This window comes from Chanos chanos, chromosome 9 (genome assembly GCF_902362185.1).
Source record: "Chanos chanos chromosome 9, fChaCha1.1, whole genome shotgun sequence".
NCBI classification, from domain to species: Eukaryota; Metazoa; Chordata; class Actinopteri; order Gonorynchiformes; family Chanidae; genus Chanos; species Chanos chanos.
The window spans coordinates 33,062,031-33,080,450 of NC_044503.1; the positions used below are offsets into that span (position 1 = coordinate 33,062,031).

Here is an 18,420-nt window from a genome sequence, read left to right on the forward strand (position 1 = left end):
TCTAACAGTGTTGTTTACCTTGTCTTTATTGTTTTAGAGCAATACTTTTGTGGCGCGTATTTCCTATTACCAGCATCTCTGTTTTGCGATTAAAGCCTTAAAGCCTCTGTAAACCTGAGAATGTGCATAGACCACATTTATGTTCCAAAAGGAGTTCCTGAATAATGTGGATGTAAGCTCAGATATACTCCCTCTATGGGTTGAAGAATAGAACCACTGAATCAGTTTCTGACAGAGTAACCTGGGTTCTGATCTTAACACCAAATACAGTCACCATAATGGGATCATTCTGCTTGTCTTTGGCTGTCTGTGTCAGATACGCTGGTGTGGGAAGAGGTCATAGCTCTGTGAAACACCATATTTACAGTCCATACAGTGGTACAGGCATCTTTGGCATGCACTCAAATGCCACAGAACCACAAAACTTCGCTCAGTACATCAGAGTAGGTCTCAAGTATCATGGTTGTTTTTGGGGGTTTTTTAAACTGAAGAAATGACTATAATCTGTCCCAAGGATTTTCAGGATATTTATTCTACAACACACTGCTTACAACTTTGGTTAAATATGACTGGCTATAGGAAAAATACATTTTTGCATATTAATAGGTATTCGCACAACACTAACAAGAATAAAATAAATGAATGCCACAAAGACAAGGAAAACTATACAGAGGGTTCTCTGCTGTGGTTGCGGTGAACTCCGGAGAGGAACAGGAGTGATGTGGTTTGATGAGGTTAGAACAACATGGACTGTAGGGACTTGCGCACAGTGGCCATCTCCTGCTGTTGCTAGTGTGACAGACAAATGGTATATGCAAAGTAAAGAAGTAAGACCGCACTACAGAGAGAAACCATTTGTCTGGGGATTTACCTTGATGTAGAATTTCGTTCTGGGCCTAATGTTACACTAGTGGCCTTATGGTTCTTGTGTTTAGATGTTCTCAGCCCTAGCTGGATGAAAAATACTTGACTTTTTCTATTTAACTGATGTCCTTCCCCAGTAGCTTAATTTAGTTACTGTCAGGTCAAGCATGAGACAGTACGTAACCAGTTTGATATAAACTGCTCATTTATTAACTCACCGTGTCCATCAAAATTTTCTTCTGGAGCAGAGCCATCTCTTTCTTCAGTTCTACCTGTGCTCCCTGAATGAAGGCTTCATGGCTTTTCTCCAACTCCTCCATGCTCTAAAAACAAATACTTCAATTAAAGTAAATTATTCATTTTACTACTAGCAAAATGAAAACACGTCTATGATGTGAAATCATGCTAAAAGGTGGATGAATTACATCTGGATTTGAACAACTAAAGTTACAGACTGACAATTCCATAAAAAGAAGTGTGTAGGTCCAGGTTTTGGTTACAGGGCAAGTCCATCTTTAGTTAAATGAATAAAATGTTCTTACAATCACTGTCATACAGGCGATATTGAAAACCTCTGTCAAAAGGTACCAAAATAAATGTAAAAAAAGAGATTTTAAAATGAGTGTGTTTCAACTGCACTGCATGCCTATAAAAGCCTCTCACCTTAATGAACTGATCATACAGATCTTTGACGGTTTTCAGTTTCTGTTTCTGCACAACTCTGGCTTGCTGAAAGAGTTTCTGTTGCTGGCGGAACAAATTCTGTCCAAACAGGAAAACCATTTACATTTATTCACTTGGCAGACACTTTTTTCCAAAGTGACTTTCATAATGAATATACACAACACATGCATAGCTGAGGAGGCATGAGACAACAAACAAGCCTGATATGTCAGTGCTGCGGTTGTAAGTGCCATCATTAAGGCTGTGAGAGTCTCACAACAAACAAAGGCTGATAAATGTATAGTCAGGGCAGGAACATTAAGGTTTGCGAGGTACCAATCATTACATTTAAGCCTGCCTAAGAACAGCACTCCACTGTTACCAGGTGCTAGGGTGAAATGTGGAGATTTCTTCACACTGACATTGAGTTTCTCCTCTTGCTCATCAGACTTCTGTGCGTCCGTCTCCCACTGCTGCAGCACAGAGAAGACTTGCTGGGAATAGTCCTGGATCAGTTTTTCTCTGAGGAAACATCAGCACACTGACAAATGCATTCAGATTGGAGAGAGTTCAGGGTCTCTCTGTCAGAACAACAACGGTCTGACCAGAATCAGAAGTGTTGCTCATCGTGTTTAAATGCGGCCTCGTCAAATTTATCTCCAAGTATGAGGTGAACACAATAATCACAATAGTCTTCTTTTACCTCTGACAGTACTGGCTCTTCCACAGCTGCTCAATCTTCTGAGTGCTTCCCTTCAGGGAGTTTTTGGTGAGAGTTTCCAGGCGTTTCCTCTTAGCCTGCATGGTCTTGCTGATGTCAGCTGAGAAACATCAGTTACGTTTACATGCGCACAGTATGCTGATTCACAGCTTTACCATACTCTGTTTACGAACTATTTTTATACACAGCAAAAAGTGACATTTGCAGGTATTATGTGTTCTGTATAATTCTGCACTGTACTCTTAATAAATCCACAATACATGTGTGGTTTTCCCAAACGCAGCATGCACATGGAATGGAGGAATTCACAAAACAATGTTTACATGACTGTTTGTCCCATTTAACATAGGTTTGCGCATATCTTATTCAGGTTGCTAATTAAAAGACGGTCTGATTAGGCTATCGCTGTTTGACTGAGATGTTTATGTGACAGTGTATGTTATTTCTGAAAAACCTGAATAATTCAGGTGAAAACTAAGGAACCCTTAGTTAATAAATAATTAATGTCAAAGTTCACACCACTTCATTGTATATTTAAATTAATATTTTTTTTAGCATTGTTAATATAATTTTTTAAAAAAATGATCAAGCATTGTCTCTCAAATTTAAACTTAAAGGAGTATCTACGACAAGAAAAGATTGAGGATATAGTGTTTTCCTGACACTAGGTGAGATGAATTAGCAGATTCCTCTTACCTCCAAATCTCTCCAGCATTGTCTGGACCTCATTCCTAAAGACACAGGACAAAACTGTACAGGTCTAGTCACTTTGGTTTTAAGTTTAATCTCCTTCTTCTCATTGACCCCCCACCCAAAGTTACTCACCCCACACTTAAATGAAGGTCATCGTTCTCAAAAGAGTTGGCAGGTCTCTTCTTGGTTGACTTCTCAACTATTGGTGTTTCTTGTGTTTAAAAAAAATATATATATAAAATTTATTATGAAAAAATTAAGACATTGTGGGGCACAAGGTCAAAACTGGTGTCAGGATTTTCATGTTCCAACATACAGTTTTGCATTGCTGTAGTTACTGATCACCTGATAAAGCAATAAAGTAGCTTACTGAAGTTATCCAACATTGTCCATGGCAAGTTTGTAGAATTATTTTACACCATCAGACCATTATCTAACACAGATCACAAAACAAACCCTGTCTTGCTTCATCCTCTGAACCACTCAGACCCTTCTTGTCTTCTGCCTCTACATCGAAGTCAAAAGCTTTAAAATCAGTGGAATCTGCCATCTGCTTGGTCTTCTTATTCTGTTTTCTCCCTGTAGCAGCCATGTTCTGAAAAGCAATGTTATTATAATATATGTTATAATGTTATATATAATAACCTACGTAAGAACTGCACGTCATAGAATAATTCAGGTTAAACTGGGTAGCTGTCAAACTGCACGGTGAGAAACAGGGTAAAATGACACCTTTTGCTAATCTACAATAAACCGAACAGGCAGGACGCTGTTCATTTATGAAGAAGACTCAGTCAGCGCAGGAACAAATCTGACAGGGGCATTAGGTTAACCGCGGGGAGGCGCGCCATAAACTGCCGTTCGAGAACTATGATTTAAATACTTGAGTTTGCCGTCAACAACCAACACACCAACCCAGTTTCATTTAGCAAAAAGGTTTTCACTCTTAATATGATAAATATAAATTAATTAATAATTTAAAGCGGATTAGATAAACTGTTATCTGATTAGTAGCTAGCTAGCCCGACGAGCAGTATTAGTATAGCAATGTTAGCATCTTGCCGAAATCCAGCGACAACCGAAGGTAACGGACACTCCTGCGAACTCAGAAAAGTAAGTGAAATTTAATTGACCAAGTAATAACGTTGACAACATGTCCTGACAATCCCTGCCTTTACTCATACACTTCTCTGTACGAAAAGGGTGAGTTTAGGCGTCTGTGAGGTACCTAATTTCTCGACACTTGACTGAAGTTCAGACCTTCCTTGAGCGAAATGAGTCCGTTGTATTTTTAATAACTTCCCCCGAGTTCTTGCTCAGTCATTACTAAGACAGTTGTCTATCTATCAGAGTTTCTCAGTTGCTCACCTTGCTGTACCTGAGAAGCTTCAAGTCTTGGCTCCAATGTTTGACAGAAAGTTCTCACAAATTGTTCGTAGAGAATAGGCGCTGGAGTGTACGTTTTACCTCAATACTTCTGTTCCAGCGCGCGACACATTGCAGTACTTACACGTGCAACTGAATCAGTTCTTTACAGCGTTGCCAGATGGTAAATGTTAAAATATCGTACCAGACAGGGGCGCCGGAAGCGGGGGGTACTTGCCTGGCATTGCAAGCAGTCAAGAGTTGCATGTCAACCCATGTCTGCATTTCTTCTGTGACATTTGTTTATCCATACAGTCCCATCACCCAGACTGCTAAACTCGACAAGTTAGCATTACCTTTGTGTTCAGACACAGGCTACTTCGACTAAATATGATGCAGTCTGAAAAAAAACAATCAAACAAACCTATAGATCTCTAAATTAGCATACAGCAGCATGTCTGAACCCACTGGGGGGGGGGGGTAATCTCTCGCAAACCAAATTATAACTCTGGAAAAGTTAAGCGTCAAACGGGACTCGGAGGATTTTTTTTTTCTTCCTCTCAGCACAGTAGCAGTGGGGGAGAGCCATGTGTCAGAGCTCTCAAATGCTCATCTCCACCATATGAATCCTTTCTCATCATTGTGACTGTGTCTGTCCTCTTTCATTAAATGTCAAAATACTCTTCAGTATTCTATCTTTTGACTGTGGCGAACATTTCAAAGTACAATGTGATTGATATTGAATAGACTGGAAGCAATGATTTTACTGTGTCATTCATATTTACACAATACATATTAAATGTTTCTACCAGTATCTGGTCTATCATCACCCACCCAAACCTCAAACCTGCCCCTCACTACACAAAATGAGTGAGTTAAAGAAATAACCGGCACAATTGAAGTAAAAATAATAAATAAACAAAAATAACTAATGTGAAGCAGAATCATATGGCCTTTTACTGATGTGGAAGTTCTAACAAAATAATGTGTTAAAAAGAGACCAAAAGGCTGATTAATTCAGAGTGACTTTGTTTCCTTAAGTGATATGATCTCGGGTGTTCTTAACTTTTGAGAATATTTTTCTTTCAGTTAGAAAGACCGGGGCAGGTTTTATTTTTAGATTCATTTAAGTTGTAAACAAAAAGTATTTCTTTTTGACTTGGTTCTGAAAGTGACGTTGTCTCAAAAAGACAATGAGATGGGGTTTCCGGTATACAAAGCAACTGCAGATTGACTTGAGATTTTGCAGTGGGGGTCTGTGGTCTACAAGCCGCAAAAAACCTGATGAACTGACGCACCGTTTCCTGCATGTAGACCATCCCATAAATTATTCACTGACTAAAATACAGCCGAACGTCTCAACATCAAACATTTCATCAAAAAGTTCTGAGAGAGCCGGAGCGAGGTTCCTCTGATTTTCACAGAGGGACGGCCATCGAGCAACTAATCGTTTGAAATGTTGTATAAACCCTCGTAACGCCCTTAAGCATCCTCAGTGTTAGAATATCTGTTATCTGTGCCTCATTGTCAGCACCAGGCAATCGGACTGACCTAAACAAGCGCAATTGTCTATATAAACTGGCAAGTAAGTTCACTCTCACATCGGAACATAGACTACTTGGCGATCATAATTTTCGTTTGTTCCAGAAGATGAGGGTGATGAGGTAAACTCTGTTTTAGCAGCAACATTCATCTCACTTTTAATGTAGTATTACCATACTCCCTCCCCAGTATATTTGTAATGTCGATGTGTTTTGGAAACACGTGGTTAAGGGCCAGAAATGTTTATGCTTCCTGTTGTTGGTCATTCACACTTACGAACCACATATAACTGTATTTTACTGAAGCCAGGCGGGTTTGGCTATGAAGATGCAGAGTGCGGTCACACCTTCGCTGTTTACTTCAGAAAAACATTGTGGTCGAGCTGTTTCGGTGTGTGTTTTGGAAATGCTGAATGCCTCGTGAGAAGAGGACTTTAAGATCGCGCCACCGTTTTTCGTGGGTATAGGTGTGTGGGTTTTGACCGAAGCCTGAAATAGCACTCTCAGAGGACATACTGCTCGTTCATTGACACATTTCGTAAATAGACAGATTTTCGTGACTTTATTACTTTTTATTCCACATGTTAGGTCTTTTTCATCATAAATAATAAGGTAAGAAAAGACATCCGAGATCTGGGGGGTATTTCAGAGAGCGGGTTTAGTGAAAAGTTTTTTAACCCTGAGATGAAGGAAACTGGCTTTTCCGTTCCAGAAAGCGAGGTACCTCAAACCGTGGTAACTGACTCTATGAACCTAACCTGCTCGCTGGCATGTTTTCTACAGCAAACCCTGAGTTTCTCCCTCGCTCCTCCCTCCGGCTGAACCTGAAGTAGCTGTCAAACATGGCGCGTCCCTTCGTCGCTAACCCGATCGGTGTTGAAGCCAAATTAATTCGCATAGCCTTATGTCGGGAGAGGTTTATGAGACCCCAATTAGATGCATTATCATTCCCTGATGACTACGTAATCGAGCGTTACCGTTTTTCATCACAATCTATCATTTATCCGAACAACTCCGGACTACATTTCTAATGTTAGATACCGTGGACTTCTTGCTCTCAGATCGAAGCAAATTCCTTGCTTTTTATTTTTTTGCCGACGGGAGTTTCCTTTATAACACTGGCGACGCCGAATATATCGGGAAAGAAACTGTTTGTAGAGCCGTAAAAAAGTGTCCACTGCATTTAAACGGCTACTGCACGTTTTCGTAGTGTCAAACCTCCAAGGTCCATCGAGGAGGAATTACACAGGATCACAGGTGACTGATGTAGAATCATTCAGTTAAAGTTAATGATGATATTTTAAATTATATCGTGTTCATGATATTCTGCTGCGACCTCAGACTGGGATCAGTCGTTAGTTTTTATGTTGCAGCGTTTCCCAGTGTCATGGGCTTCATCGATGGCACACAGATCCCTATCACTGCTCCTTCAGTTAATGAAGTAGACTATGTGAATAGGAAGTCTGTACATCACAATATACTGCAACTAATATATCTCATTCTCTGCACTGTCAAGATCACATGTGATGCAGCGCACTTTATCACAAATGTTGAAGCCAGTGGCCCAGCTCCGTGCATGATATACGAATGTATCATTAGTGTACCCTGAGCAACAGATTTGCACATGGTAAGTAAAGCTTTGCACAAATATCATTCCTTGTCTCCCTCTTTTAACACCCTTAAAATGTATCCAGTGTATAATTACAGGAGCGTTTGATGGCCACCTTCTTGGTGACAGAGTACCTGTGGCACACCCCTCCATTAATGGTAATTTTGTATTCCCATTTGTATTTTTTTTGTATCCCCACCAGGATTTTGTAGACCTTCTCTTTGTTGTTGCATTCTGATATTTTAGTTATTGCCTCTGTTTCATGCTGTGTTCAACTGTTTAAAATACGGACAGTTTGGGTATAAGGGATTGTGAGTAAAGGGAATGAGAAATGTTTCGGTTCTTGAACACATACCCGTTGCTTAGGGTTACGGACAAGCGCACATGCGCTATACTTACCTGCTGGAGTAGTAGAATCCGTTGAAAAAAACTGTCGAGTGAGTAGAGTGCGAACCGGTGAGAGGAGATTGTTGGAAGAATATCGATTTATTGGACGTTACGGAATAAACGGAAAAACTTACCAAAAAACCAACACTTGTCCCGAGCATCATTTAGTCAAGTGTGTAACATACCCATGCCAGCCCTCTCTGTTGAGCCCTTACCCTGACCCTGAGCTGGGCCCCCAACAACGTTCCAGTGTGGCTCACTGCAGGACTAGAGCCCGGGTTGAGATGACAATAGGCATGCTCAAAGCCCGGCTCCAGCGTCTGCGTAAAGTCAGAGTAACCCCAGAGACGGCGTGTGACGCTATTTTTCCATGTGTTGTTCTCCATAATATTGCCACAATTAGAGGAGAGCAGCACAAATGAACAATCCTGAGGAAGACAGTCCCATCCACCCTGCAGATGTCCTTGATAGAGGAGCCGTCCAAAAGATAATTTGCCAAAAACATTTCACAGATTAAGATACCACCATCCCCAGCAGTCAAATAAAGAAAAATCAGTCACATTTTAGTCTTCTTTATTTCCTACAAATACAACAATTACTATATTTAGATTGTTTTAATCTGCCACTGCAAGTGCATCATTTCTCAGTCAGTTTTAGCCATTTTCTTCAGGAGATGCATTTTATACAACTCCTTAATTCATAACTGAGAAAACATAAGGATGACATTAAATTCTAGTTCCACATGCAGAATTAACCTGCCATTTATTGAACATCTCACTGTGTCAATCTGTGCTGTGGAGGTTGATGGACTCTCCTCCTGGTAATGCCCAGTCATGCTCTGTTAAAAAGGATAAGAACGTGTCATCCCTTCAATGTGCAATTTAAACTCAAAATTCCACACAAGAATGTAAAAACATTTTAACAGGGAGAGAAATATCAGTAGCTACCATACATAATATTAAGATGTAGACCACAGTAGGCCTTTCTGAATCCCTCTCTGTGGCAGCAGACAACGTGTCTTCATCATCATCATCCTGTGATGAAGAGCATTCTGTTTCAGTATACTTTAAACTACTATAATTGACAAAATATGTGGGCGTACTTACAGCCCAAATGTTAATCTGCTAAGCAGGATATTAGGCGAGAGGACATTTGTGTGTCTTAAAAACAGCATTCTGTTGGGGGTTAAAGCTACTCCAAGTTGAAATAGCCACTGAATGACATTTACTCTGTTTAATATGTCAAATATGATTAAAACCAAAATGAGGTACAATCATGAGCCTATAGGCCTAAGCAAAATGCGTCTTACCTGTTTGAACTATGTTTTTATATTTCATTTTCAGCAGCTGCCAAGTGCACTTTGTGCCCATGGGATTGCCCCTAAAAGGAAATAGAATTTTATTCAATTACATTCCACCACTTCCACCTGTAATATTAAAAGAACGTGTGCTTAAATGTTAAATGAATAGACTTCCGCATTCAAACTTAGGCATTGCCTCGGGCAGCAGTTCTCTCACACGCCAATTGTCTCGCCTTTACCGATGCAGCTGGCAGAAAACCCAGACTTCGAGGAAATGGTGGTCACTCGAGAAGACTACGAAGAAAATGGACATATCATATGTGAAGAAAAATTTGACATTTAGTAATCAAACTGCCATTATTCACTGGAGCAGGGAGTCACTGTTTCATGCTGTGCTGAGCACTGGCGCCAAAGTAATGTTTTTTTCTGATTTTGAATTTGTCACAAAGCTTTATTGTTGTCATGTGGTCAAGACTTTTGTATAAACTTTCGTTTCTATTGTATTGTGAATATTGTATACAAGAATGGGTACCATATAAATATAGACTTCAAACTTTTTTCTTGCTCAGTAATAGATGTGTCCATGAAGGTTGCAGTTCATAAAGCATACACGCTTTGTTCATGCGCTAAAAAGTACAGCTGCCCGCGTTCTTAATTCTGGCAGCTAAATGCACCATTTCCCCGCAGTCTGACACAGAAACGGGAAGCTTACAGCAGTGGCGTTACATTCTGTAAAAAGTAAATAACCAAACGCGACTCTAGATCCTCCGAGTCCCGTTTGACGCTTAACTTTTCCAGAGTTATAATTTGGTTTGCGAGAGATGATTGTTTTTTTCAGACTGCATCATATGTAGTCGAAGTAGCCTGTGTCTGAACACAAAGGTAATGCTAACTTGTCGAGTTTAGCAGTCTGGGTGATGGGACTGTATGGATAAACAAATGTCACAGAAGAAATGCAGACATGGGTTGACATGCAACTCTTGACTGCTTGCAATGCCAGGCAAGTACCCCCCGCTTCCGGCGCCCCTGTCTGGTACGATATTTTAACATTTACCATCTGGCAACGCTGTAAAGAACTGATTCAGTTGCACGTGTAAGTACTGCAATGTGTCGCGCGCTGGAACAGAAGTATTGAGGTAAAACGTACACTCCAGCGCCTATTCTCTACGAACAATTTGTGAGAACTTTCTGTCAAACATTGGAGCCAAGACTTGAAGCTTCTCAGGTACAGCAAGGTGAGCAACTGAGAAACTCTGATAGATAGACAACTGTCTTAGTAATGACTGAGCAAGAACTCGGGGGAAGTTATTAAAAATACAACGGACTCATTTCGCTCAAGGAAGGTCTGAACTTCAGTCAAGTGTCGAGAAATTAGGTACCTCACAGACGCCTAAACTCACCCTTTTCGTACAGAGAAGTGTATGAGTAAAGGCAGGGATTGTCAGGACATGTTGTCAACGTTATTACTTGGTCAATTAAATTTCACTTACTTTTCTGAGTTCGCAGGAGTGTCCGTTACCTTCGGTTGTCGCTGGATTTCGGCAAGATGCTAACATTGCTATACTAATACTGCTCGTCGGGCTAGCTAGCTACTAATCAGATAACAGTTTATCTAATCCGCTTTAAATTATTAATTAATTTATATTTATCATATTAAGAGTGAAAACCTTTTTGCTAAATGAAACTGGGTTGGTGTGTTGGTTGTTGACGGCAAACTCAAGTATTTAAATCATAGTTCTCGAACGGCAGTTTATGGCGCGCCTCCCCGCGGTTAACCTAATGCCCCTGTCAGATTTGTTCCTGCGCTGACTGAGTCTTCTTCATAAATGAACAGCGTCCTGCCTGTTCGGTTTATTGTAGATTAGCAAAAGGTGTCATTTTACCCTGTTTCTCACCGTGCAGTTTGACAGCTACCCAGTTTAACCTGAATTATTCTATGACGTGCAGTTCTTACGTAGGTTATTATATATAACATTATAACATATATTATAATAACATTGCTTTTCAGAACATGGCTGCTACAGGGAGAAAACAGAATAAGAAGACCAAGCAGATGGCAGATTCCACTGATTTTAAAGCTTTTGACTTCGATGTAGAGGCAGAAGACAAGAAGGGTCTGAGTGGTTCAGAGGATGAAGCAAGACAGGGTTTGTTTTGTGATCTGTGTTAGATAATGGTCTGATGGTGTAAAATAATTCTACAAACTTGCCATGGACAATGTTGGATAACTTCAGTAAGCTACTTTATTGCTTTATCAGGTGATCAGTAACTACAGCAATGCAAAACTGTATGTTGGAACATGAAAATCCTGACACCAGTTTTGACCTTGTGCCCCACAATGTCTTAATTTTTTCATAATTAATTTTATATATATATTTTTTTTAAACACAAGAAACACCAATAGTTGAGAAGTCAACCAAGAAGAGACCTGCCAACTCTTTTGAGAACGATGACCTTCATTTAAGTGTGGGGTGAGTAACTTTGGGTGGGGGGTCAATGAGAAGAAGGAGATTAAACTTAAAACCAAAGTGACTAGACCTGTACAGTTTTGTCCTGTGTCTTTAGGAATGAGGTCCAGACAATGCTGGAGAGATTTGGAGGTAAGAGGAATCTGCTAATTCATCTCACCTAGTGTCAGGAAAACACTATATCCTCAATCTTTTCTTGTCGTAGATACTCCTTTAAGTTTAAATTTGAGAGACAATGCTTGATCATTTTTTTAAAAAATTATATTAACAATGCTAAAAAAAATATTAATTTAAATATACAATGAAGTGGTGTGAACTTTGACATTAATTATTTATTAACTAAGGGTTCCTTAGTTTTCACCTGAATTATTCAGGTTTTTCAGAAATAACATACACTGTCACATAAACATCTCAGTCAAACAGCGATAGCCTAATCAGACCGTCTTTTAATTAGCAACCTGAATAAGATATGCGCAAACCTATGTTAAATGGGACAAACAGTCATGTAAACATTGTTTTGTGAATTCCTCCATTCCATGTGCATGCTGCGTTTGGGAAAACCACACATGTATTGTGGATTTATTAAGAGTACAGTGCAGAATTATACAGAACACATAATACCTGCAAATGTCACTTTTTGCTGTGTATAAAAATAGTTCGTAAACAGAGTATGGTAAAGCTGTGAATCAGCATACTGTGCGCATGTAAACGTAACTGATGTTTCTCAGCTGACATCAGCAAGACCATGCAGGCTAAGAGGAAACGCCTGGAAACTCTCACCAAAAACTCCCTGAAGGGAAGCACTCAGAAGATTGAGCAGCTGTGGAAGAGCCAGTACTGTCAGAGGTAAAAGAAGACTATTGTGATTATTGTGTTCACCTCATACTTGGAGATAAATTTGACGAGGCCGCATTTAAACACGATGAGCAACACTTCTGATTCTGGTCAGACCGTTGTTGTTCTGACAGAGAGACCCTGAACTCTCTCCAATCTGAATGCATTTGTCAGTGTGCTGATGTTTCCTCAGAGAAAAACTGATCCAGGACTATTCCCAGCAAGTCTTCTCTGTGCTGCAGCAGTGGGAGACGGACGCACAGAAGTCTGATGAGCAAGAGGAGAAACTCAATGTCAGTGTGAAGAAATCTCCACATTTCACCCTAGCACCTGGTAACAGTGGAGTGCTGTTCTTAGGCAGGCTTAAATGTAATGATTGGTACCTCGCAAACCTTAATGTTCCTGCCCTGACTATACATTTATCAGCCTTTGTTTGTTGTGAGACTCTCACAGCCTTAATGATGGCACTTACAACCGCAGCACTGACATATCAGGCTTGTTTGTTGTCTCATGCCTCCTCAGCTATGCATGTGTTGTGTATATTCATTATGAAAGTCACTTTGGAAAAAAGTGTCTGCCAAGTGAATAAATGTAAATGGTTTTCCTGTTTGGACAGAATTTGTTCCGCCAGCAACAGAAACTCTTTCAGCAAGCCAGAGTTGTGCAGAAACAGAAACTGAAAACCGTCAAAGATCTGTATGATCAGTTCATTAAGGTGAGAGGCTTTTATAGGCATGCAGTGCAGTTGAAACACACTCATTTTAAAATCTCTTTTTTTACATTTATTTTGGTACCTTTTGACAGAGGTTTTCAATATCGCCTGTATGACAGTGATTGTAAGAACATTTTATTCATTTAACTAAAGATGGACTTGCCCTGTAACCAAAACCTGGACCTACACACTTCTTTTTATGGAATTGTCAGTCTGTAACTTTAGTTGTTCAAATCCAGATGTAATTCATCCACCTTTTAGCATGATTTCACATCATAGACGTGTTTTCATTTTGCTAGTAGTAAAATGATTAATAATTTACTTTAATTGAAGTATTTGTTTTTAGAGCATGGAGGAGTTGGAGAAAAGCCATGAAGCCTTCATTCAGGGAGCACAGGTAGAACTGAAGAAAGAGATGGCTCTGCTCCAGAAGAAAATTTTGATGGACACGGTGAGTTAATAAATGAGCAGTTTATATCAAACTGGTTACATACTGTCTCATGCTTGACCTGACAGTAACTAAATTAAGCTATTGGGGAAGGACATCGGTTAAATAGAAAAAGTCAAGTATTTTTCATCCAGCTAGGGCTGAGAGCATCTAAACACAAGAACCATAAGGTCACTAGTGTAACATTAGGCCCAGAACGAAATTCTACATCAAGGTAAATCCCCAGACAAATGGTTTCTCTCTGTAGTGCGGTCTTACTTCTTTACTTTGCATGTACCATTTGTCTGTCACACTAGCAACAGCAGGAGATGGCCACTGTGCGCAAGTCCCTACAGTCCATGTTGTTCTAACCTCATCAAACCACATCACTCCTGTTCCTCTCCGGAGTTCACCGCAACCACAGCAGAGAACCCTCTGTATAGTTTTCCTTGTCTTTGTGGCATTCATTTATTTTATTCTTGTTAGTCTTGTGCGAATACCTATTAATGCGCAAAAATGTATTTTTCCTATAGCCAATCAAATTTAACCAAAGTTGTAAGCAGTGTGTTCTAGAATAAATATCCTGAAAATCCTTGGGACAGATTATAGTCATTTCTTCAGTTTAAAAACCCCCCCAAAAACAACCATGATACTTGAGACCTACTCTGATGTACCGAGCGAAGTTTTGTGGTTCTGTGGCATTTGAGTGCATGCCAAAGATGCCTGTACCACTGTATGGACTGTAAATATGGTGTTTCACAGAGCTATGACCTCTTCCCACACCAGCGTATCTGACACAGACAGCCAAAGACAAGCAGAATGATCCCATTATGGTGACTGTATTTGGTGTTAAGATCAGAACCCAGGTTACTCTGTCAGAAACTGATTCAGTGGTTCTATTCTTCAACCCAAAGAGGGAGTATATCTGAGCTTACATCCACATTATTCAGGAACTCCTTTTAGAACATAAATGTGGTCTATGCACATTCTCAGGTTTACAGAGGCTTTAAGGCTTTAATCACAAAACCGAGATGTTGGTAATAGGAAATACGCGCCACAAAAGTATTGCTCTAAAACAATAAAGACAAGGTAAACAACACTGTTAGAAAATGTCAAGAACATTAGGCTGTATGTGCTTTACGTGAAGTTATCATTCATAGATATAGAATGAGAATGAGTATCGTTCATAGATACTCCATCATACTAAGTATACGTAAGCCCTGTGGTTGAATGTGATTATGTCTTTAAAACGATCATCAGAGACACTGATAGATGGTGTGGTTCTTTTCACTTTGCCCCCCCAATCCCCAGCTCGTTTGACCTGATTGCAAGAGAATTGGATGAGCAGTGATCAGGTCTACTCCTTGTCTGGGTTCAACTTTTAGATTTGTCTTGTCTTTTGACTCAGTACTTTCACAGGGTGATGTTCTGCTTAAGCCCACATTTAAGTCATAGAGAAAACACATTTCTGTGCCTTCTAGGGCTAGACCAGATGCACAAGATGTCACTACTGTTGCAAATTAGTGAAGTAACGATTCACATGTTGGAAAACATTTGACTGTTTAAACTATAACCTTTATTTTAGGAGGAAACAATTTGATTTAGTTATAACTTAAAGTGTTATTATATATTTTAAGTATAATTGGTTTTGGCATGCATTGATGTAATTTCATTATACAAACTTTATCTTATGCCACTCTCTAACAGTTCAAGAAAAAGAGGGTTCACGCCTAATTGAATCAACAGGGGTTTTTTTAGACATACAAAGTACAGGCATGAAAATGTGATCTGATTTAGATTGTTGCTCGAACACATGTTTTACTTCAAGTAAAAGACCTGCACCGAAAACAGAGTTTAAGAGGTTCCACTGACTAAAAGTAAAAATTAGTGTGTTTCAGCATTTCGCCATCCGTAGCAGACAATGCAATATGGGGGCGGGGAGAAACGCCGCATGGTTTCAAGGAGGTCCTTTTCACAAGAATATAAAGGGGCGTTTGTTACAGAGGGCTTCACTGTTCTGAACTTAACCAAATAGGAACAAAATGTCTGGTAGAGGAAAAGGCGGCAAAGGGCTTGGCAAAGGAGGCGCTAAGCGTCACCGCAAAGTGCTTCGCGATAACATCCAGGGCATCACTAAGCCAGCTATTCGCCGTCTGGCTCGCCGTGGCGGTGTCAAACGTATTTCTGGTCTCATCTACGAGGAGACCCGTGGTGTGCTGAAAGTGTTCCTGGAAAACGTCATCCGTGATGCTGTCACCTACACCGAGCACGCCAAGAGAAAGACCGTGACTGCCATGGACGTTGTGTACGCCTTGAAACGCCAGGGACGTACTCTGTACGGCTTCGGCGGTTAAACAACTTGAAAAACAACAATACGAACCCAAAGGCTCTTTTAAGAGCCGCCCACATTGATTTACAAACGTGCTGTATTCCTGTCTGACAAACACAGAGGCGTTGCTTTGGGTTCCAGTGATTATCTCTTAGCGTCTGTCGATTAAAACCTAATTTGGCTAGTTTTATAAAGCCTTAGCTTTAATTGCATGTCCGTGCCCGTTTCCCCTGACTGCATTCACCAATACGTATGCTGAAATTGTGTAGTGATTGAAGCACCATCTGTTTGAGCTTGCCGATCCTTCAGAGTCTGCATACATTAGAAGTGTGTATTGCTACGCATATTACTGCATCTGCTATTTAACCCAAATATTGCGGTGTAACTGAAATATTTGAACACTCGTCACCGAAGACAATTCCAGATAAAATGGGTCAAACATTATTTACAACAACCGACATAACGTCCCGTCTTGCGTGCACATGCTTTGACCTTTATGATGTAGATTTCCTCCCCTTCCACAGGTTTTGCTTTACGCTCATTTTGGTGAAATTTTCTGGCGGTCAACAATGCCTTAATTATTCATCTGTCAGACACTTGTGTCCAACTGTAGCTCTCTCTCCTTCTCTTTTTCTATTTTTTCCCTCAACATGTCCTACGTCTCTGTGTATTCTAATGCCGTACTTAATGGCGGCATGCATACCACAGGCAGCTCTTTATGGTTGTGTGTACGGTTTGTATTCTGCCGGTATTGGAAATCACGTTCGGATAAAAGCCTGTGCCAAATTAATTAATGTAATGTAAGTGAACCACGGCTAAGAAAAAAAGAGGTTTCATCTGTAATGCTCGGCAAGTGAAAAAGTGTGCGTGCGAATTACCGGCTTTTCAGGCTGTTCCCCCAGAGGTATGCTGAAGTTGTTCATTAGTGGTCCGTAGAGCTGCAAGCTCTTGTAGCCTAAACGCAAACGACAGCAGGAATTTCAGATTAGGTAATATGCTTAAATATGTAATGCTTGTTGTGCGTATTACTGTATTTGCAGTTTGAAATAATAGTGTGGCCAAAATCCAATCAAGTACTCTAGCACGGCCAGTTTCAATGAAATAATATGATATGAAATTAGTAATATATTGGCAAATGGAACTGAACCGCGGCTATTAAATGTTCTCATCTCTAACGGTAGGCAAGTGAAAATGGTGCATGTATGTGTGTGGACATACGAACTATCTGAAGACCGAATAAACGGTGGCGTAAGAGACGCTGAAAAGTCCGAGCGACATAGATAAATCACCAAAAAATATACACTTGTATGTTAGATGCTCTTATAGAGTAATAAATGTTTTGTACAGTGATATTCATAGAGCATTGAAGGCAGAACAAAGGAGTTTGTAGGGGGCTGGGGAGCATGGAGCCCGCGCAAAACCAAATTTTTGTTCAGCCTCTGTGACTTTCCCACTGGAGGGCCTTGCGTGTCGTCAGAACATCAGACGGCCAATAGACGGCGTGCGTGTTACAACCTGCCAATAGATTTTGTTACAAGGAAATGAAAGCGGAGGAGGGCGGATTTCAGTTCTATTTGCATAAGACGCTTTACTTAGAGTGGGTACTGTGCCAGGCTCATTTATTCGTTGCTTAGTTTTCGAACGACTGCAATCATGCCTGAGCCCGCCAAGTCTGCACCCAAGAAAGGGTCCAAGAAAGCCGTGACCAAGACGGCTGGCAAAGGAGGCAAGAAACGCAAGAGGACCAGGAAGGAGAGCTACGCTATCTACGTGTACAAGGTTCTGAAGCAGGTCCACCCTGACACCGGTATTTCTTCCAAGGCAATGGGAATCATGAATTCCTTTGTCAACGACATCTTCGAGCGTATCGCTGGAGAGGCTTCTCGCCTGGCGCACTACAACAAGCGCTCCACCATCACCTCCAGGGAGATCCAGACCGCCGTGCGTCTGCTGCTCCCCGGTGAGTTGGCTAAGCACGCCGTGTCTGAGGGCACCAAGGCCGTCACCAAGTACACCAGCTCCAAGTAAACTGCAACAAAGAAGCACTTCTAACCCAAAGGCTCTTTTAAGAGCCACTCACTAAATCTGGAAAAGAACTGTCCATCTTGCTATTGGAATAAAAATGCACAAGACAATGTTTTGGGCAAACACGCATATTATGACCCATCTGGGCAGGTTTTTAGGCCTCATGTTGTGTATAGCGCCTTGGTCACATGAGCAATTGTGTGCTCACAAACACTCATGCCCAGTGTGTAGGCGTTTATGAACATTTCAGCAATGGGTAATGAGAGTAATTCAGGGGTGGAAAATTTCTTATTTACATGGTGTTAGGGTAATGTTTGTGTAAATATGTAATTTGATGCCGGTGTTTTCTGGATGACGCTACAGAAAAGGCTTTACTTGGTATAATCACCTGGGGCCATCTCATGAGCTATACAAAATTGATTTGAATGTTTGAGTTGTCACGGAGAGCCTTTCTTATCTTTGGTACTTTTGTACTTTGTTTT

General features: G+C 40.5%; 3 protein-coding genes across 3 annotated transcripts; 2 read left to right on the top strand and 1 right to left on the bottom strand.

Annotated features, from left to right (window-relative positions):
* Nucleotides 1-735: 735 nt before the first annotated feature.
* LOC115820163 (synaptonemal complex protein 3-like) lies at nucleotides 736-3,533 on the bottom strand. Its single transcript, XM_030783646.1, has 8 exons — nucleotides 3,398-3,533; nucleotides 3,074-3,152; nucleotides 2,945-2,979; nucleotides 2,231-2,348; nucleotides 1,950-2,049; nucleotides 1,528-1,626; nucleotides 1,083-1,187; nucleotides 736-789 (listed from the first exon to the last, which is right to left on the bottom strand). The coding sequence occupies exons 1-8, from the start codon at nucleotides 3,531-3,533 to the stop codon at nucleotides 736-738; spliced, it is 726 nt and encodes a 241-aa protein (XP_030639506.1).
* Nucleotides 3,534-11,154: 7,621 nt separating this feature from the next.
* On the top strand, nucleotides 11,155-13,955 carry LOC115820164 (synaptonemal complex protein 3-like). Its single transcript, XM_030783647.1, has 8 exons — nucleotides 11,155-11,290; nucleotides 11,536-11,614; nucleotides 11,709-11,743; nucleotides 12,340-12,457; nucleotides 12,639-12,738; nucleotides 13,062-13,160; nucleotides 13,504-13,608; nucleotides 13,902-13,955. The coding sequence occupies exons 1-8, from the start codon at nucleotides 11,155-11,157 to the stop codon at nucleotides 13,953-13,955; spliced, it is 726 nt and encodes a 241-aa protein (XP_030639507.1).
* Nucleotides 13,956-17,563: 3,608 nt separating this feature from the next.
* Nucleotides 17,564-17,941, top strand: LOC115820215 (histone H2B 1/2-like). Its single transcript, XM_030783701.1, has one exon. It carries the CDS (start codon nucleotides 17,567-17,569, stop codon nucleotides 17,939-17,941), a length of 375 nt encoding a protein of 124 aa, XP_030639561.1. The 5' UTR covers nucleotides 17,564-17,566.
* Nucleotides 17,942-18,420: the final 479 nt, after the last annotated feature.